At 34.6% G+C, this 21,490-nt stretch overlaps 3 protein-coding genes across 3 annotated transcripts; 1 reads left to right on the top strand and 2 right to left on the bottom strand.

Annotated features, from left to right (window-relative positions):
• Nucleotides 1-4,195: 4,195 nt before the first annotated feature.
• LOC113762784 (stem-specific protein TSJT1-like) lies at nucleotides 4,196-6,352 on the top strand. The gene is made up of 4 exons (XM_027306375.1): nucleotides 4,196-4,561; nucleotides 5,038-5,278; nucleotides 5,376-5,496; nucleotides 5,888-6,352. The coding sequence occupies exons 1-4, from the start codon at nucleotides 4,338-4,340 to the stop codon at nucleotides 6,079-6,081; spliced, it is 780 nt and encodes a 259-aa protein (XP_027162176.1). The 5' UTR covers nucleotides 4,196-4,337; the 3' UTR covers nucleotides 6,082-6,352.
• Nucleotides 6,353-7,948: 1,596 nt separating this feature from the next.
• LOC113756778 (pentatricopeptide repeat-containing protein At3g29230) lies at nucleotides 7,949-13,914 on the bottom strand. Its single transcript, XM_027300322.1, has 2 exons — nucleotides 13,353-13,914; nucleotides 7,949-10,166 (listed from the first exon to the last, which is right to left on the bottom strand). Exons 1-2 carry the CDS (start codon nucleotides 13,590-13,592, stop codon nucleotides 8,310-8,312), a joined length of 2,097 nt encoding a protein of 698 aa, XP_027156123.1. The 5' UTR covers nucleotides 13,593-13,914; the 3' UTR covers nucleotides 7,949-8,309.
• Nucleotides 13,915-15,794: 1,880 nt separating this feature from the next.
• On the bottom strand, nucleotides 15,795-20,846 carry LOC113754222 (trafficking protein particle complex subunit 13). The gene is made up of 12 exons (XM_027298587.1): nucleotides 20,408-20,846; nucleotides 20,230-20,314; nucleotides 19,400-19,530; nucleotides 19,197-19,299; nucleotides 18,956-18,970; nucleotides 18,626-18,771; nucleotides 18,310-18,505; nucleotides 17,852-17,926; nucleotides 17,624-17,740; nucleotides 17,309-17,353; nucleotides 16,632-16,730; nucleotides 15,795-16,230 (listed from the first exon to the last, which is right to left on the bottom strand). Exons 1-12 carry the CDS (start codon nucleotides 20,686-20,688, stop codon nucleotides 16,204-16,206), a joined length of 1,320 nt encoding a protein of 439 aa, XP_027154388.1. The 5' UTR covers nucleotides 20,689-20,846; the 3' UTR covers nucleotides 15,795-16,203.
• Between the last annotated feature and the right edge of the window lie 644 nt (nucleotides 20,847-21,490).

The following is a 21,490-nucleotide window of genomic DNA, read 5'->3' as shown; positions in this document are numbered from 1 at the left end:
ATAATTCTTTTTGGCATTTTCATATCTAACTTAATTGGTGAAAATGTCAGGAAAGTAACTGTGACATTATTAATTTGACTTCTAAATCGTCCCCTTTTCCCTTAAACTTAGAGTTGCTCTTGAATGAAAGTTTATTAGTTGGTTTTATAAACCAAAACCCAACCAATTGGCATATTTTTTCATTGATTCTCTTGAAGATTGGGCTCACTCTTCTGTCAAACTGTTTTCCAACTTATGATCAATTTATTTCTTCCAAATTTATAAAAATCTTTTGATTTGCATACTTTTAATGAGAATATCAGATTAGCCTTCCTCCTTTTGTTTGATTGTATCTGAAAAAGTTGTAAATGAATCGAACCGAATTGAAACTTTCAAACTCTTAGTGCTGGTTTCATTCACAGCCCTGATCCCAACAAGCATGCATACATCCAGAACATTATTGTTACTTTTCACACGAGAAGCGCCATGCTAGAAAAATAAATCCCCAAAATGAGAAAGGCACGAAACAGAAACCCTATGATTAATACTGAAGTATGGGAAAAAAAAAAAAAGTACTGCAGTGTGGAATATTGGGTCACTAAATGGCCCTCTTGATGGGCCTGCTGCATTTAGTTAAATTCCCATGGCTACTAACAAATTCAGCCCAGTTCTCAATTTAGGCTTGGAAGTGTTTTGTTTTGTCTTCTCTGCTTCACGGTTCCTCCTACTTGACATTGGCCTTGTTTGGCAGACAAGGTTTTTGCCAAGTTTATCTGCTACAAGTTTTTTAAAAACTTTTACTACAGTAACCTCAAAAAAATTTTCAAAATTTTTACACTATACATTTCAAAATATTTTTAAAAAAACACACTTTAAAATTTTTTTAAAAAAACTTCTACAGTAAACTACAGTAAAGTTTTAAACAAACATAAAAAAACTCACTTGTCAAATGAGATTGGAGAATTTTTTTCCCTCAAAACTATATGTGAGTTATATCAATAATTTAAAACTTTACACTTGTGAGCAAAGGTCCATCAATTCCATACAAAAAGTGCACCATGGCATTGAAGACTGATCCATTCCTTATCATCTAATTCTATCACTGACATGATTGTCATTCTTAACAACAAACAAAACAAAAGGATCACATATGAAACAACAGTTTTAAGTTGCTTATATCCTCCACCCACCAGCGTAAACACTTCATATCTTTGGCCTTTTAGACTATATTTATTGTAGTAGCTGCTTGTCACTAATTTCAAATATAATTTTCCTCCATCTTCTAAAGAGAATATATTAATCAAAAAACAGGCCACTTTTGCAAGAGTTGAATACAAGACAGTAAACTCAAGTTCTTATGATTTTTATTCCCTGGCAAAATAAACATAAAGTTCTGAAAAAAGAGGCATACTTTGTGCTCTACTAATTAAGAAAAATCAAAATCACCAATTAAAGCTTATCTACATTTCAATTAGATGATTTAATATGGATACTAAAATAGATCTATAGATCTATACAATAACAAAGCAACAAGTAAAGATGGACTTCTTAAAATTTGTTTTCTACAATCAATTTCGCCTACTGTACTGTTTCATAATGGTAACTAGAATTGAAACTAACTTTTTTTTTTTTGGCTTAAAAAGAATAAATCAACTACATCATGCAACTTTAAATCAAACCAACCCATCGACTTTCTTGCAATCAACAATGGTGCTTGGACACCTATTATTTTGAAAAATTATTTGTTATACACTGTAGCATTTTTTTTTAAATTTGTGAATCTATTTACAATATGTTGTTAGAAAGATTAAAAATAATTAAAAATATTTATTTATGAGATATTCAAACACATTATTACACAAAATCCATACGTTATTTACGACGAAGTGGCAAAATGGATATATGGTTGATAAATGGTTTTAGTTAAATGGATAGTGGATCAAATTGACACAATCCAATTAAAACCATTTAATAAATGGATCTAAATGGATTCCATTTAAATGGATAGTGTAAAACCGTGATCCATCCATTTATCCATTTACTCTTCCCAGTCCTAAATTTAAGATTCAAATGTTTTTTTTTTTTAAATACAGATCCCCAAAGTTCTATCTTTAAATCACCAAAAAACCTTTTGGTAATAACAAATGCTTGTACTACTACTCTATTTCAGTTCTTCATAAAAGCAACTTCAAATTAGTTTAGTTCTAAGAAAATCTAACTATTGTGGTCAATTTAACCTTTCATCATTACTTTAAGTATCATTTTGTAAAGCAACGAACAATTAAGAACTTGGTTATATTATTATAACTTTTGGGTGAATTGAATACGGCTTTACAGTGGAAAGAAGTTTACGTCTCCAATTTTTTGCACTCCTGTTCAAGAGGGATGCCTTGAATAAAAGTAGAGTTCTAATAAGAAATCTTATGTTATTTGACAAGTAAAATATTTTCATCACATGAACATGTAGTACCTAAAAATGTATGAAACTCCTTATTATACCATTGATATACAAGCTACTTTATATTTACTTAATAAATTAGGTGTTTTTTTTTTTTTTTGAGGATTGGGTTGCTGATAAGAGGAGAGGGATTGTAAGTATGAGGTTTTTGATTCAAAACCTTCCATTTATTAAAAAAAAAGAAAGTGTCATTTATGTATCTTAACTAGTGTTGCGGGAACGCTCATTAGAAAAATCCTTTTTATAAATAAAAGAATAAAAAATTTACTTTAACACTGTCTGATACATTATTGCTTTTTCTTTACTTAAGAATGTAAATGTTTGTAGTCTTTACTACATGAGAGTTTAATTAAAAAAACAAGAGTAGAGACTAAATATATAATTTTAAAAAGGATGGAAGAAATCTAGAATCTAGAAGCGAATAAAATGTAATTAATTGGCAACTTGGCACACAAGAAAATTATGAAGGAAGGAATAGACGGTCCTACAAAATGAATCTGACATGAGTGTGTTTGGATTGTAAGTTATTTGAGATATTTTTACTGTAGTACTTTTTATGATGTGATTTATGTGAGATAAAAAGGTAATTGGGAAGATAAAAAGGTGTATTGGAAATTGTAATGGTGATGTAAGCAAATATATTTGGCCAAATAATTGATGGCAAGAATAATTCGTATAAATCTATCAACATAATTGAATTTAGATGATTATCCATTTAAATCCATTAAATTCATATGGATCATCCAATCCATTTATATGGATGGACCGGTGGATCTGAATCCATTTGGCCACTTCTAATCTACGTGTTTCCAGCTAAGAAAGGACGAAATTAGTAAAGATAAGCCTTTTCAATGTCAGCGACAAAAAGGATACGCTGACCCGGATAGGTGTCACCATCACCTCAGGTCTCTGATAAAGTCCAAAGACATTTTCCCTCCCACGCTGTTTTATGCTTGCAATAGGACGCTTTGCATTTACATACTCCTTTCGTTTTTTTTTAAAAAAAAAAATTTCATTTTGTCAAAGAAATTAACTCATGAATCCCACTTAATCAGTGTTAATAACAATAGTTAGACCAACGATGTAATTCTTCATTCGATTTATTTACTTCGTCGATCCATCAAAAAAGATGATGTTCATTCAAATCATAAAATTGTAATTCCAACTCTCGTGAAAAGTTAAATCGTAATCAATTTTACAGTTCAAGAAAAAAAGAAAAAAAAAGGTTAGCAATTTTTTGATTCCTAATAATATCCCGCTTTTTTTTATTATTTATGGCTAATAAAACGGTTATCCAAATTGCCATCTTAGTCTATACTACTCCACATTGTAAATACTAAACCCTTGACTAGACTTTTCAATGTAGTTTACTAACTTTTTTAGTACCCATTAATCGTCATCCATTGCATTTAAAGACACCTCTAATCTTAACGAACATTTTCGCAAACATTAATCTTAATTAATTCTCTAGAAAATTGCGTCACTCAGTCCAATTAAGTAGCAACACGGTGTAATATTTTTTTTTAAAAAAACTAGCAGATATTAATAGATGCCATATATGCTAAAACTGACCTCGTGTATAAAAAAAATTATCCCATGTGTATAAACTAACAATGTCGACGTTTTGTCTAGTCAGCAATTTCTGTTTGGATAACGTTGCCACCTCCCTTTTTACTCAACATTGGTCATCAAATTCTTCAATGGAATACCTATAAATACTCTTAGCAAATCCCTCTTATCCATCAGTAGTCTCAATCTATCTGTCTCTCTTCGCGGGCTATTTATTCACAATCTCTTTTCCTTTTACATAAAAACAAAGAAAGTAGCAGTTCTTGTTCTTCTTTCTTCGTCTTGATAGTGGTGAGAAGAATTACAAAGGACGAGAAAGAATTACAGCAAAATGTTGGCAATATTCAAGAATGGTTTGGTTGTTCCACCCCAGGAGCTGAAGAGTCCAGCCTCATCAACCCATGCTCCAGCTTTTGACAATGCTAAGAATCTTGAGGAGACTTTGAAGGATTTCTTGTCATCCCATTCCAATAATGGTTTCTCTCTGGGCTTTGCTGACAATGCCTTGCTGGCTTATGCCCCTCCTCAGAGATCACACATCACCGCTCATCAAAGGTTCTCATCATCCTATTTTTCCCTTTATTTTCCTTTTCTGTCTTGACTTGGTACAATTGATGTTTAATTAACTTTTCTATGGCATGAAATGAGTGCAAATTGGGAACGGGATCTGTTTTATGTAATGTACTTGTTTGTCAAAAAACTCTGGGATCATCAAATTGGATTTTGGAAAGTTTTATGGGTTTTTTTCGTTCACAAAGAATAGATTACAGAATACAGATATCAAAAAGCAGGAAAGTAAAGAACTTGTTAAATTCCAAATGAAACTGGGGTTAGGCCCTATATGTGATAACTCGTGACTCTAAAAATTATTCTTTCTGTGATAAAAAGGACGACACTGATCCCGATTCCATAAAATGTTTTGTGTGTCTGGTTTACCTTTTTGTTATTAAAAGAGAAGAAGCATTATTCATCTGATAACCCCTTTGCTTGTGGGACTAAACTTGTTTTGGATGTTAAATTTTATGTATTAGGATGTTTTGTGGTGTAAATGACATATACTGCGTCTTCACTGGGAGTTTAAGAAATCTGCCCACTCTTATCAAGCAATATGGACTATCCAAGGGTGTCAATGAGGCCATGTTTATTGTTGAAGCATACCGGACACTGCGTGACAGGAGCCCCTATCCGGCTCATCAGGTCCTCAAGGATCTTGATGGCAGCTTTGGATTTGTGATCTATGATGACAAAGCTAGAACTGCATTTGCTGCACTTGTAAGCCCTCTGAAATGTCAAAGTTTAGAATGTTATCTTGTTATTAAATTTCAGGCCCTATCTTGACTGATGCCTATGCCTTCTACTTTGAATGCAGGGTGCTGATGAAGTAGTGAAGCTCTATTGGGGCATAGCAGCCAATGGTTCTTTAATGATATCTGATGATGTGAATCTGGTAAAAGCAAGCTGTGCTAAATCCTTTGCCCCATTCCCAACCGGTACGTAGTTCTGGGACGATTATTCTTGTTTTGTGTGTGTTTTTTCCTAGGACTGATGAGAGATCAAACTCCTCAGTAGTTGACTTTAAAATTTTCTGGTGGCCAAATTACAATTCATGCCACCTCTGTCACTGGTTCAAGTGTCTTTCTTTTAATTAAGCACTGGGACGAATGAAAACATGTGACTGATTGATGAGAGGTGGGAACACATAGGGCATCATGATAATAATTTAATTTGAATAGAACGTTCAATGTGGCAAAAGTGAGCAATATTTTAGGACAGACTAAAAATGAAGCATTAAATGTGGCATGGAGGTAGTAGTTTGTGGAATGTATAATGTTATGGCATGGAAAATTTCTGATTTCTGTTTTGGGCGATTGAATATTGCAGGCTGTATGTTCCATAGTGAAAGAGGACTGATGAGCTTTGAACATCCCATGCACAAGATGAAAGCCATGCCAAGAGTGGATAGTGAGGGGGTTATGTGTGGTTCGAACTTCAAGGTTGATGCCCTTTCCAAGATTAATAGCATACCAAGGGTAGGAAGTGAGGCTAACTGGGCAACTTGGGGACATCAGGCCTGATAAAATTAAGCACTCTAGCTGTTGACATGACCAGGAAACTGCATATTCACCTTAGCACTAAGTTTCCTGTGGTTCATTAGTGTTCCTGTTTCTTTCCTCGTTTTCAATCACCCTCACATGTAAATTTGACTTGAGGGTCGTTATTAGTAGAATGAACATATTTGGACTCAGTAACGTTTGTTTTTTGAACCAGTTTGTTATCCTTGATGAGTTTGGTTTGGCAAATGATTGTAATACTCCCAAGTCTGTGTAAAAAGATCTCATTCTAGTCTCTCAATGTTGAGATAGTTGAGTTCTGTTCCAAGTACTTCTGACTAAAGTGTGTTATGTTGATCACTAACCAGTTTACTAAAGTCACTTGTGAAAATCATCACGCTTAACTCAGGGAGCTATTTATATAGTAGGGAAAAAAGGAGTTTCAGCCCCCTTTTCCTCCAAAAGTTGCAAAGACAGTGTAAACAGTGACATATTTAGGAATTTCACTTATCATATCGCGTGTGTATAATGCTTTCCAATGAATAAATTTCTTTGAATTTGGTGATAATGATTGAAGCCACTCAATGTAATCCACTGAGATCTGTAATTGATCTTGTCTCTTTTTATCGTGCAAATCTTGTATGCATTGACACTATGTACTTCTTGTTGCATAGTTTGATCAAAGCAAAGAGAATGTTGTTAAAGAGAGTGAAGAGGTCACAACTGTTCCTGTGACGTGTCACTGTGGCAAAGCTTCCAAGCTTAGGACTTCTTGGACAGATGAAAATCCAGGAAGAAGGTTCTTCTGCTGTGAAAACTACGGAGTAAAACTCTTTGAACTTGAATTTTTTCTTTTCCTTCCTTTTTCTGTTCACATAGTCGAGTGCAAGCAAAAATCATCCATGAAGATCTGATTGTCTTTTGCTTCTGACAATGGTTTAGGAAGGCAATGGCTGCGGATTCTTCCTTTGGTATGATAAACCCATGTGTGAGCAATCAAAATGGTTAATCCCTAGCTTGTTACGACGTGTGAGAATGCAGGAGGCTGAGAATATAAGAGCAAGGCATAGGGAAAAGTTACTATGGTTTGCTCTAGTTGGTTCTTGGATATTGGTACTACTCAAATTGTTGAGTGAGGGAGGGGCAGGTGCTGGTCAAGTGCAGAACGGCAGCGAACTGTGATTTTGCAGGATAAATGCCTATTCTCACTAATACTTCATCACGGTGATTCATTGGGCAAATTCATGGTTCTAGATTAGTTACTTTTGAAATTACAAAAGTAGAAGAAGAATATTAGTGCATGAGATTATGGTTAACTTTTTTGGTGTAAGATTGATGTAAGAGCTCCTAAAACAATGTACCTTTGCCCTCTGTTTATTCATAAGCACAAAATCATTTCAATTGCATCCGGTCTTCAGCTCCTGCGGAAGGAGTTTGAGTTCTGTTTAAAAAAATTGCACCTTATCCATTTCAGATACTGGATCTTTACCGCAAGACCAGGAGCTTCAAGCTGGAGATTCGTCATTAGAATGTTCCATGATCATCTCGTTCCAAGCAAACATGTTCCAACTTGTTAACAGCTTTAATGGCAGTGTGTTAAGATTCCAAGTTAAAGGGAATTGATAACGTCCTCAGCTGAATTTGATTCTGCAGCCAAGGATTTGTAGAGTTCCTCTCCAAGACTTGCTTTTCCGGATTGGATTTACTACTATACTTACGGGGGGTTCTGGTGCACGTGGTTTTTCACCATCCTTCTCTGGAACCTTTTTTTTTTTTTTTTTTTGCAGACTCAATTTTATTTCAGAAGTCTCAATCACTTTTTCTTGATTTTAGTTTTAATATTTCAGCTCAGAAGTCCATTTTCAAGCACAAGATCTTCATTATTTGGAAAAGTACAAATCAATAAAGTGACTACTATCAGACCGAGTGATCCCTAATCTATCACATTTCTATCAGACTGAGTAATAAAGTGACTACCATCATACAAACCATGGTTTAACCTCACATAGTAGATGTAAAATTTGCCAGACAGCTTTTCCAGATTGATAATTGATTATGGCATTCTTTGCAGAATCAAGCAAATCCAGGTACAGCAAAATCAGAACAGGGTCTGGGAAATTTTCCACTGAATTTGGTGCTTTATTATTCTCACATGGCATGTTATATCGTATATGTCCTCGGTCTTGGTTAAAAGCATCGAACTGTACATCAACACAAAAAAGGTACTCAACACAAAATTTTGTTTCACTTCTCTAGATTCCCTGACCAAGCTCCACAAAATCTGGGACATATCCATCTGATAGTAACACATTCATCAATCCTCTCAGGGCATCATATATCTCCTCTGAGCTAGAATGCCTTTCGTCAAATGAGTAGAACTCAACCACTCCATCCTCAACTTCAACTGAGCTGCAACCTGGCAATTTCCTAGATCCAGTATCCCTCTCTGCAACTTTAAGTCGTGCAACATCTTTCCATCTTTTAGCAGCTCGATAAATGTTTCCCAGCATCACATAGTTTGATGGATTTTTAGGCTCAATCTGGATAAGTTTTTGAAGAGCTAGTTCAGCAATTTCAACATTCTTGTGAACTCTACAAGCACCAAGTAAAGTGGTCCAAATCACAGCATCTGCTTTTACTGGCATTTTGTTCACAAAATCCACAGCCTGCTCCAGAAGTCCAGCACGACCTAGTAGATCAACAATGCAACCATAATGCACAATTTGTGGCGCAATTGAGTACTCATCAACCATTGACTGAAAATACTGAAATCCTTCATCAACTAAACCCATATGTGAACAAGCACATAAAATACCTATAAAAGTAATTGCGTCTGGTTTTTCTCCTTCAAGTTTCATGACACTAAACAACTTTAAAGCATAAGCTCCATGACCATGTACTGCTAAGCCATTAATAATTGTGTTCCAGGATATCAAATCTTTTCTTCCCATGTTCCTAAAAACACTGATTGCACTTTCTATCATCCCGCACTTGGCATACAAATCAATTAAACCATTACAAACATAAAGGTTATCCTTGTACCCATTACTCTCAGCATATACATGAACCCACTTGCCCAAATCAAGTGCACCTAACCTTGCACAAGCTGACAACACATTCACAAGCGTGGCATCAGTAGGCTGCACATCGGACTCATTTAGCATCCTTTTGAATGTTCCAAGGACTTCAACAAACCGTCCATTATGGGCATACCCTCCAATCAACCCATTCCATGAGAAGATATTTCTCTGTTGCATCTCTTCAAAGAGTTCTTCACACCGTTCAACATCCCCATTATTCGCATAGCCATTTAACATGGTATTCCAAGACATCAAGTCCTTATTGGGCATCACATCAAAAAGCTTTCTAGCCTCCGCCATATCCACGTGCTCAATGTAACCTAACAACATAGTATTCCACAACACAACATCCCGCTCGGGTGCCAAATCAAAGAGCCTCCTTGCGGAAAACAAATCGCCATTCAAAACAAAACCATTGATCATTGAAGTCCATGTAACAACATTCCTCAAAACCATCTCAGCAAACACTCTGCAGGCGCAGCTTACTTGGCCTGCACTCGCGTACATTTCAATCAAAGTAGAACCGACATAGGTATTTGACTTAAACCCAAATTTCAACACCAAAGAATGCACCATCTCGCCTTCTTTTAAGGCCATTAGTCTCAGGCAAGATTTAAGCACCATTGGAAATGTGTAACCATTAGGACTAACATTTTCGCGAATCATATCATTGAACAACAATATTACTTCATTGAACATCTCATAGTCCAGATAGCCTTTGAACATTGCATTGTACACGGAGGCATTTCTGCTACGAATTCTATCGAACACCGTGTGGGCATACGAGACTTGGTTTATAACAAAGCATTTTGAGAGTAAAGTTGGGATTGTATATTGGTTGCTGGGGTCAAGAGCGTGAGTTATAATCTGGGTCTGTATTGCTTTGACTTGCCTGGCTTTCTTACATGATTTCAATAGAGAAACAAATTTTTCTTGGAGGAGAACGTGAGGTAGTTTTGGGGCCAAGTTAACAGCAATTTTAGCTATTTTTGTCAAGTACTGAAGATGATATTTTTCTGGGAGGGTTGACTACAGACTTCAGGAAGTATGGAACGATGTTATTGAGCAATGGCAGGAATGGTACTCTTTCTTAGTATTTGTATTTTCATCCCAGTTGCTCTTTCTAAGTCGCCCACTAAATATGAGAACTATTACTGTACTATTAGTAGCGTTAGTAGATGTTAGACAAATTTAAGCTCAAGTTTTAGGTTTGCCAACCGCAACGGATCTTCTGTTCCACACTCTATGCCACTTTCTGTGCCACTTTTTATTATATTATTTTTTCTCTTATATAAACATCATGTTTTAATTCTTTTTTGTTTCCTTAAGATTCAATAACTATTAATTAAGTAAAAAATAAATACAACAGCTTCAAAAAAGTAATATATAATAGAAAATTAAAAAATACAGCAGAAAATTCATAAAAAATCTCATTTTTTATGCATTTTGATTTGTTTGAGTTTGTTAAATTTTGTGTATTACTCAATTAATAGTTATTAGATCTTAAGAAAACAAAAAAAATTAAAACATGATGTTTATGAAGGAGAAATAGCAATATAATAAAAAGTAGGACAGAGAGTGGCACATGTTATGGGACAGAAGATCCGTTGCGTTTGCCAACTCTATCGTCATTTCCCATATTAATTGTACAGCATTGAAGGAATTACAATAGTCCCACTTCAGCTGAGTCTGTCTATTTGGTGCTCAAATCAACAAATGGGTCCAATGTTTTATTTTTAATAAAAAGATAAAATTAGGTGATACTTTTAAAGCATTAATAGTTAATTTACTTTCTTATATATTTTTATATATATATATATGTTACTATATGTATATTACTCTCATTAATTTGATTACATACAATGGATGAAATGTATATAAAAATTAGGACAACTTTAATATTCCAAAAAAAGCCCTTTTTGAATCATGCATTATCACGTTAAGAAGAATAAAACAATCTCAATTGCCAAGTTCTAATCACCCATTAAACTATCAAATGCATAAATTTTGGTCCCTTTCATAGTTAGAGTTTTTTGCCAAAATAACCTTTTTTTCAAAAAATATTCCTACAATAATTCAACTCCCAATTTTATTACTAATCTAATATTCTGACCTTATCCCCTAATAAGGAGCAGCCTCCTCCATGCTTTCTAAATCAAATTCTTCAAATTCAATCAAATTCTCGTTACCACCATTATTAACATAGGAGGTTCCAGAATCCAGACGGACGAGTATCGATTCCAAATAAAAAGCATAAGACTGTTTTCCTCAGCCCTACATGCTATTCCTCCCATATAGCCACATGCACAGTGAGTTCCCGTTCAATGCAGTATGACAAAATCAAAACTAATTTTTGTACAATTGATTGAATGGAGAGAATGACGGAAAATTTTGAATTAACAAGTGATGGAAAATTTTTGTATAATCATAATAATTTTTGCTTTCATGCTTAGTGATAATTCCAGTTTCCCTAGATTTGTATTGAGTTTTTCTTTTATTATTATTTTTTAATAAGAAGGATAGCATCACAAAGAGAAAATTACTGCAACTGGAACGAAGATGAACAGTCAAATTTTAGATTTTGCTCTCATTTTTGAAAATATTGTCAAGTTTATTTAAATATTCAAGACTTTTGCTCTCATGTTTGGAAATATCGTCAGATTATGTTAAGTATTCAAGACTTTTTTGGACAGTAAAGTGACAAGTAAAGTCAGAATATAGTATGAAACTCCTTATTATACCATTGATATACAAGCTACTTTATATTTACTTAATAAATTAGGTGTTTTTTTTTTTTTTGAGGATTGGGTTGCTGATAAGAGGAGAGGGATTGTAAGTATGAGGTTTTTGATTCAAAACCTTCCATTTATTAAAAAAAAAGAAAGTGTCATTTATGTATCTTAACTAGTGTTGCGGGAACGCTCATTAGAAAAATCCTTTTTATAAATAAAAGAATAAAAAATTTACTTTAACACTGTCTGATACATTATTGCTTTTTCTTTACTTAAGAATGTAAATGTTTGTAGTCTTTACTACATGAGAGTTTAATTAAAAAAACAAGAGTAGAGACTAAATATATAATTTTAAAAAGGATGGAAGAAATCTAGAATCTAGAAGCGAATAAAATGTAATTAATTGGCAACTTGGCACACAAGAAAATTATGAAGGAAGGAATAGACGGTCCTACAAAATGAATCTGACATGAGTGTGTTTGGATTGTAAGTTATTTGAGATATTTTTACTGTAGTACTTTTTATGATGTGATGTATGTGAGATAAAAAGGTAATTGGGAAGATAAAAAGGTGTATTGGAAATTGTAATGGTGATGTAAGCAAATATATTTGGCCAAATAACTTACTATCCAAACACACTTATTGGAAATTGTAATGGTGATGTTTTCTGTTTTTTAAATTAAGTAGATGTATATGGATGGCAAGAATAATTCATATAAATCTATCAACATAATTGAATTTAGATGATTATCCATTTAAATCCATTAAATTCATATGGATCATCCAATCCATTTATATGGATGGACCGGTGGATCTGAATCCATTTGGCCACTTCTAATCTACGTGTTTCCAGCTAAGAAAGGACGAAATTAGTAAAGAGAAGCCTTTTCAATGTCAGCGACAAAAAGGATACGCTGACCCGGATAGGTGTCACCATCACCTCAGGTCTCTGATAAAGTCCAAAGACATTTTCCCTCCCACGCTGTTTTATGCTTGCAATAGGACGCTTTGCATTTACATACTCCTTTCGTTTTTTTTTAAAAAAAAAATTTTCATTTTGTCAAAGAAATTAACTCATGAATCCCACTTAATCAGTGTTAATAACAATAGTTAGACCAACGATGTAATTCTTCATTCGATTTATTTACTTCGTCGATCCATCAAAAAAAGATGATGTTCATTCAAATCATAAAATTGTAATTCCAACTCTCGTGAAAAGTTAAATCGTAATCAATTTTACAGTTCAAGAAAAAAAGAAAAAAAAAGGTTAGCAATTTTGATTCCTAATAATATCCCGCTTTTTTTTTTATTATTTATGGCTAATAAAACGGTTATCCAAATTGCCATCTTAGTCTATACTACTCCACATTGTAAATACTAAACCCTTGACTAGACTTTTCAATGTAGTTTACTAACTTTTTTAGTACCCATTAATCGTCATCCATTGCATTTAAAGACACCTCTAATCTGAGGCGCAGCTTACTTGGCCTGCACTCGCGTACATTTCAATCAAAGTAGAACCGACATAGGTATTTGACTTAAACCCAAATTTCAACACCAAAGAATGCACCATCTCGCCTTCTTTTAAGGCCATTAGTCTCAGGCAAGATTTAAGCACCATTGGAAATGTGTAACCATTAGGACTAACATTTTCGCGAATCATATCATTGAACAACAATATTACTTCATTGAACATCTCATAGTCCAGATAGCCTTTGAACATTGCATTGTACACGGAGGCATTTCTGCTACGAATTCTATCGAACACCGTGTGGGCATACGAGACTTGGTTTATAACAAAGCATTTTGAGAGTAAAGTTGGGATTGTATATTGGTTGCTGGGGTCAAGAGCGTGAGTTATAATCTGGGTCTGTATTGCTTTGACTTGCCTGGCTTTCTTACATGATTTCAATAGAGAAACAAATTTTTCTTGGAGGAGAACGTGAGGTAGTTTTGGGGCCAAGTTAACAGCAATTTTAGCTATTTTTGTCAAGTACTGAAGATGATATTTTTCTGGGAGGGTTGACTACAGACTTCAGGAAGTATGGAACGATGTTATTGAGCAATGGCAGGAATGGTACTCTTTCTTAGTATTTGTATTTTCATCCCAGTTGCTCTTTCTAAGTCGCCCACTAAATATGAGAACTATTACTGTACTATTAGTAGCGTTAGTAGATGTTAGACAAATTTAAGCTCAAGTTTTAGGGTTGCCAACTCTATCTACATTTCCCATATTAATTGTACAGCATTGAAGGAATTACAATAGTCCCACTTCAGCTGAGTCTGTCTATTTGGTGCTCAAATCAACAAATGGGTCCAATGTTTTATTTTTAATAAAAAGATAAAATTAGGTGATACTTTTAAAGCATTAATAGTTAATTTACTTTCTTATATATACATATATATATATGTTACTATATGTATATTACTCTCATTAATTTGATTACATACAATGGATGAAATGTATATAAAAATTAGGACAACTTTAATATTCCAAATAAAGCCCTTTTTGAATCATGCATTATCACGTTAAGAAGAATAAAACAATCTCAATTGCCAAGTTCTAATCACCCATTAAACTATCAAATGTATAAATTTTGGTCCCTTTCATAGTTAGAGTTTTTTGCCAAAATAACCTTTTTTTTCAAAAAATATTCCTACAATGATTCAACTCCAAGTTTTATTACTAATCTAATCTTCTGAGCTTATCCCCTAATAAGGAGCAACCTCCTCCATGCTTTCTATATCAAATTCTTCAAACTCAATCAAATTCTCGTTACCACCATTATTAACATAGGAGGTTCCAGACTGACGAGTATCGATTCCAAATAAAAAGCATAAGACTATTTTCCTCAGTTCTACATGCTATTCCTCCCATATAGCCACATGCACAATGAGTTCCCGTTCAATGCAGTATGACAAAATCAAAACTAATTTTTGTACGATTGATTGAATGGAGAGAGTGACGGAAAATTTTGAATTAACAAGTGATGGAAAATTTTTGTATAAACATACTAATAATTCCAATTTTGCTAGATTTGTAGTGAGTTTTTCCTTCTTTTTTTCTTTTTTTTTTTATTTTTAATAGGAAAGAGAGCATCAAAAAGAGAAAATTACCGCAACTGGAATGGAGGTGAACAATCAAAATTCTAGATTTTGCTTTCATGCTTAGTGATAATTCCAGTTTCCCTAGATTTGTATTGAGTTTTTCTTTTATTATTATTTTTTAATAAGAAGGATAGCATCACAAAGAGAAAATTACTGCAACTGGAACGAAGATGAACAGTCAAATTTTAGATTTTGCTCTCATCTTTGAAAATATTGTCAAGTTTATTTAAATATTCAAGACTTTTGCTCTCATGTTTAGAAATATCGTCAGATTATGTTAAGTATTCAAGACTTTTTTGGACAGTAAAGTGACAAGTAAAGTCAGAGTATAGTATTATAGTAAAAAAAGAGAAGATAGATTCTAAGTAGAATACTGTAGTCATGTAGGTGATTTTTGGACAATATTAATGGCTAATGAAGGGTTTTATCCTTTTTCTCATTTCCATTTGAATTTGATCCAATGGATAACAGAAAAAGTTGTTATGGGAATAAAGTATGAAATTGAATCATTTTGGGAATATTTTTTGTGAAGGGAGTCATTTTGGAAATATTTTTTGTGAAGGGACTTATTTAGGCAAATAACTCTTCATAGTTAACTCTCTATGGTTACTCAAGTAATTTGCTCCAATCGATATTGACCAAAAAGTTGAAAATCAAAAACCGAAATATAAAGTAGTAAATTTTTTTATCATAATAAAGGTAACACTTCAGAGTGTAACATATTAAATCCAACACATAAAAGATGTTAAAATAAGAAATGTACGATACACCAAATTAATAGTGTGTGTAAAGAAGTGTAAAGCAAAAGGCAAAAGAATTAAAAAAAAAATGGAGAAGTTCTTACAGGAACATATTGATCTTGTAAAAGGAGAAAGGGAGACAAAAAAATGTCCAGAGTCAATTGACGTTATATTATTTTTTTCTAAACTAGTATACAAGCAAAGAAGCAAAATCCATGTAGAATGTGGTATACAGTTACGACTGGTGAAGACATTTCTTGTCAAGAAGATCATTTCCTTCATCCACTATAATGCTTCAAACGGAAGGTCACAAAGTTCACGGGGCCAATCATAAATAGGCATCAGCGCCGAAATGGTGTAGTATCCGGGCCTCATAGTCCGACGAGCTCGCCGACTCAAAGGGCACAATATACCAAGCAGAGCTCTCATGAAAGCTCACAACGCAAGTTAGAGCACATCCTGTGAACAAACCGGAGGCACAAGAGCTCAGGTGTAGTCTGAATCCACGAATATCTGCACAATAACCCCCAAAAACGTCAGATTAAAAACCCATCAGCAACTATAGTAGCCACCCCACATAAATTGTGTTTTCAATCTGACTTGAAAGTCCATGATCTGATCTTTAAAAAGGATGTGATCTGGTAATGAAATGTCATCACTTTTCTCTCTCTCTATCCCATCATACTTGCTCATTTCTTTAGTCCGACTAACACAACATGGGTTTTTCCTTCCACTGACAGACTTAAGATCAAATAACCTGTTCGTAGGTTCTTGGAATATTAAAATTATATATATATATATATATATATATATAAAATCATCCTGTTGCCAAATCAAGGTCAGTAAAAAGCAATCTTAGCATTTGCCTCCAAGTTTAGTCAAAGTTGCAGCCAAAGTATTGATAGAATACTAACCTCTAGTTCTAGCAAGGACTCGTAAGTTTTCTTCTCCCGTGTGTCAAACACAGTAATTCCAGTGATTTTCTGAATTCCGCGCTTTGTTGCTATTAAGTTCTGAAAGCAAAAGGACCAAGAATTATGGCAAGCAATTGCAGTAACAGTTGAGTAACTTCTATGAAGTCCCAAGCTTGAAAAAATCATCAGTTGCACGTACTTGCCCAATCATAGCAATTTCAATGATTACTAGATTTGATACAACTAACAACGTGCATAGTCAACAGTGCCTTCCACATACTAGCGGGGGGGTTTTGAGAAACTAAGACTATAACTTAACAAAAGAAAGAGAGAAAGGAGGAGGAATAAGCACAGAAATACAATCTTCTAATACGTCGGTTCTCTTCAGCTTTGGCAGATTAAATCAAGTTATAGCTAGCAACTTGAACACTTTTTACTCTGATTTTTTAAACATCCATCAGTAGACATTTATCCCCATAGACATTAAAAGTCCTGCTTTGCAAGAACTGAAGCTATACTTCCCAATAACAGCCATGCACAACATTTAATTTCTGACCATTAGAAAGTAAAAATTCCAAACTTTCAAAGGTTGAGATATTAATTTGCATTTCACTTAGCAAAAGTTGAATCTTCAAACTAATATGGTCAAGAAAAATGTTGCAGAAGACTCTTCTTACCAGTTGGAATTCAGAAGAACTCGATGCTTCCACCTCCGCCAAAGGCTGCAATGATGCGTAAAAGTTAAGAGGATCCAATGGACAAAGTAAGCTTCATAGGATGGACTTGCAAAGCTTCAAATATCATTGTCAGCTAAAGCCTACTATGAAGTGATAACTACATACCTAAGTCTCTTAGATGTTTAATCAAACCCTTCCAAACAACCAGGAACAGTGGAATATAGTATTCAAGAGAATGCTGGAAGAATAAGATTAAACTAGCATCTTAACAAAACCCAAAAGCAAAGTTTACTGCTAGCCATTTTTATGTCTCACCATCATCTGAAGGCCATTGACCAAAACAGCCTTCTCATCAAAAGAATCACTTTGCGACAACCAAACTTGAAAGGGGCCTAGTATCCTATCTGTCTGATTTGTGAGATTTAAGCGCAACTGTAAGAGAAAAAAAAAAGGATCATAGGAGGACAAAGAGAAGAAATAATGAATACAGCAAGTTATAATTTGACCCCCCTAGTCCTATTTGCTTAAATAAATGAAAGTTACCAAGAAGGGCTTCTCGAAGATGACAAGAGATGGTACCTCCACAGCCTGCAACTCAATATCTTTGTGTACTACAGGCTGAAAGCAGATAAAATATCAGAGACCTAAGAAGATAAACTTTATATCAATAGGTAAAATATGTACCTACAGGTCTAAGTCAGACGTAACTCTTAAGACTCAAAGATGCCAAGAATCTCTTTTTAACAAGTAAAAAATAAATACAACTTTGGAAGTTTTCCTATTTCTATTCTTGCAGCAGATCTCTCCTTTTATTCACCACAAGATACCCAGTAAGATGTGATAAGTAGATATTGGCAAGCTGCAGAGCGTAAAATTCATTTGTGACACCATCATCTCTCGGACGAGTTACATCTAAACAGTGATCAGTAACCCCCCTTTGCTTGCAAAATCTAGGCATGTGTTAACCTAAATTTCAACTGATATGCTTGGAAATCACTTACGCTACCAAGAATCTGTTGCGTCTGCAGGCGACCAGGCTCACCCAGATTTGTTCGCCATGTTATCTGAAATTTGCCAAGGACATTACTTCCCTCAACTTTCATTTGTGGCTGTCCCTGTACGGATGATTTCAATTGATACAGATAGTTGTGAATTCCTCCTCCAGATCTGATAAGTGTAGGTGGCTTAAATAATTCCCTATCAGAAGAAATTAGAACTTGATGTTCAAATACACTAATAGAAAGGTCTAAATTAAACAACATTTGACACATCTCTAGCTCCAGCAACTACAGCATATAGCATGCACAATCTACTTACCTAGTTAATGAATCATTTTCTGAACAATTATCATCAGCCTGAAGTAATGTAGCACTCCAGTATTGAGCTGGCTCAAACTCTACTTGGTCCATAAAGAGATTTGATTTGGTATGATTTTCTATACAAGCCTCCAAAAAAGTAGTTTCCTGATACAAAAGGGCATTTGAAAGCATTGTAATAAAGTTAGCAGTACAATTTTGACCCTTCACTGATTCATGCCACTGAAAGAAAGCTGAGAATATACTTAGTTAACAATTCAAAGAGGTTAAATGCAACTTATTATGTAAATACGTATGAAGGATCATGAACATAAACAAAACTTCAATGTACCTTGACAACCCGAACCTGCACAAAAGCAAAAGAAGGATAGAAATGAGCAAAATGTTTGGCTAGAACAAGCAAGAGAAAGTAATGATAACCTGCAGGTAAAAAATTTTAAAGCAGCCAAAACACAGCAATCATTGTAACTGAAAAATTTTAGCTGTGAAATGTTTCGTAGATATGTAAGCTACATTCCAGTCACCTAAAATTGTTTAAATTGTGAACAACGAGGACTTGGGAGCATTGGTACCTTTGTTCTGACTGAAAGTGGATTTGCAACAATGAATTTGAAAAACTGAGGAAGATATTTACGCTCCCCATCACCATCACTGTAAAGAGCTGTACAAACCAACCTGTCAATATTGCACCGCACAGACAAAGCCAAATTAGGATACTACTCGAGGCAAACTGTGTATATTAAATTTAAGTTGATGATGGAAACATGGAACTCACGTATGTGCACCAAGTTCTTTTACGTCATGTTCCACAATGAAATCATAATGCCCTCCAGCACGTATGGATTCTACAGGTGATTTTGATGTATCTAAGAGCAGTATCCTCTGTCTCTCTGTCTGGACTTCTGCCTGTGAAGATCCATGTATCACTTCCAAATCATGAGGACCAAATAAACAAAGCAAATAGCATTATTTGTTTGGATTGGCCATTATTTGCTTTCATCACAAACACAATTTCTGATCACCATTTTATCTTCCCACTCCAAAAACTTCTCTGAATAATCCTCTATCCAAGCACACGTTTTTTTTTTTTTGGGTCAAATTCTCATACTCTTTAGTACTATCTGATTCAATCAAACTCTACAGAAATTGCCATCAGATCTTCCTAAGATAGCCTTAGCATGAGCTTACAACCTCAACTCTTTGACTTAGCACTCTCTCCCCAATTTTCTCTATGTTCATAGCTCCTTAAGAGCAGTTCTGAAAAACTTGCCTCAGATGTCCTTTTTAGTATAGTAAACAGTCCACTAATTCTCATGAAATTTTGTCCATTCCCCTTGTATTTCTTTCCTTTAGGCTGGCCATTTTGCTGCATACATTTAATGTTATCTATAACATATTAGAATCATATGCGGAGTAATTTTACTCCATATTAGAGCCATAGTAAAATGTTACAAGCCCATCACACTCCTTTTTGCTTACTACTAATTTTTTTGTGGGTGCAAAAAGATCATTAAAATAAAGTAAAAGTTGCAAATGACATCAACTGAACAAATTAATAGAACCAAAAGAAAGAAAGAAGAAGATTAACTAATAAACAAATCTGACCTTGATGATAACATCCCTGACTTCAAAATTCGAGCTGTTATTTATACTAATATAACTGCAAAATGTCTCTCCCAAATATATTGCCCTACAGAATAAACCATAAAGAGAACAAATAAAATACAAAATCTGTACCAGAAAAAGGGGAAGATAAGGCAAAGGAAGTCAAGGGGTGGGTTACCCAAAGGACTGGGGGAGGACGAGGAGAGCAGAGAGGCCGAGGGAGTCGGAAGGGTGGGAGAGAAGGAATCGGGAGCGATAAGTGAGATCGGAAGAAGAAGAGTCCGCGAAGTCGGAGAGGAGACGAGGGAGGTGAGCGGCGGCAGGAGGGTGGTCGAAGAGGTCTTCGCCGAAGAGGAGATCGCAGGGGTCGAATTTGAGAGGGGTTTCGACGTGGAGAGACGGCCTGCATAGTCTCATCACCCTAAATGCCAGGGAATGAGAAGCTTGTGAACTGCTCATTTCTCCTTGTTGTCAGCCACTGCAAGAACGCGCGGATTGATTACACCACCAGACTCCACAACAAGAGCGAGCAGCGCATCACTACTCAGCTGCGCCACCACTTACATGCAGTTGCTTCACTTCTTAATGTTCGATTTTGATGTTTTATTTTACATACTATTCACGACTGCTGTATTCCTGAACCACCGAAATAGTAAATGACTTGGTCGAGGCAGCCGTCTAATAACGATCGGGAGATTATTATTATTATTTTTTTTTACAAAAACGTTAGAAATGTAAGAAATATAATTGATATAAAAAACAAGCTGTACAATTTTTTTTTTCTCAACAAAGAGTTGAGGAAGTTATCTAAGAGGGACTCACTAAAGTCTAATATCCAAACAATTGCTGACTGAAGGGGACCTCAATGGATCTTAAACACTCACACTCGACTTCTTAAACACTCACACTCGACTTTCTACTGAACCGTTCAATGTGGGAGAAAGGGGATGGGGAATTTGTTGAAAATTTAAGACCCATATGGGATGGGAGAAATGGACCTGAAACACCTTAAGCTGTACAATTTAGTAAAGACACGTATTGAACTTTACAAGAATGACCTAAAACACTGAGGATTTAAATATTTCTCATCTTACACGATCAGGTGATTATTATGAAGATGCATCTTTTAATTATCACACACACACAAAACTTATTTGCATATCCTTTACCTTTTCTGCAAGAATATACGAGCAAAAATTTTTGAAATAAAAGTTAGAAAACTAAAATACTCACAAGTTCTAATTCAACATCATAACTAAGT

Source organism: Coffea eugenioides, chromosome 2 (assembly GCF_003713205.1).
Source record: "Coffea eugenioides isolate CCC68of chromosome 2, Ceug_1.0, whole genome shotgun sequence".
NCBI lineage: Eukaryota > Viridiplantae > Streptophyta > Magnoliopsida > Gentianales > Rubiaceae > Coffea > Coffea eugenioides.
This window is presented reverse-complemented; position numbering and strand designations above follow the sequence as displayed.

Coding starts and splice junctions, on each gene's coding strand:
- LOC113762784 (XM_027306375.1), top strand. CDS start 4,338: ATGTTGGCAATATTCAAGAATGGTTTGGTTGTTCCACCCCAGGAGCTG. Junction 4,562..5,037: donor CACATCACCGCTCATCAAAG/GTTCTCATCATC, acceptor TTTATGTATTAG/GATGTTTTGTGGTGTAAATG. Junction 5,497..5,887: donor CTTTGCCCCATTCCCAACCG/GTACGTAGTTCT, acceptor TGAATATTGCAG/GCTGTATGTTCCATAGTGAA.
- LOC113756778 (XM_027300322.1), bottom strand. CDS start 13,592: ATGTTCAAAGGCTATCTGGACTATGAGATGTTCAATGAAGTAATATTG. Junction 10,167..13,352: donor TGTACGCGAGTGCAGGCCAA/GTAAGCTGCGCC, acceptor TGAAGTCTGTAG/TCAACCCTCCCAGAAAAATA.
- LOC113754222 (XM_027298587.1), bottom strand. CDS start 20,688: ATGAGCAGTTCACAAGCTTCTCATTCCCTGGCATTTAGGGTGATGAGA. Junction 19,300..19,399: donor AAAGAACTTGGTGCACATAC/GTGAGTTCCATG, acceptor CAATATTGACAG/GTTGGTTTGTACAGCTCTTT. Junction 17,354..17,623: donor TCAATGGCCTTCAGATGATG/GTGAGACATAAA, acceptor GCATCATTGCAG/CCTTTGGCGGAGGTGGAAGC.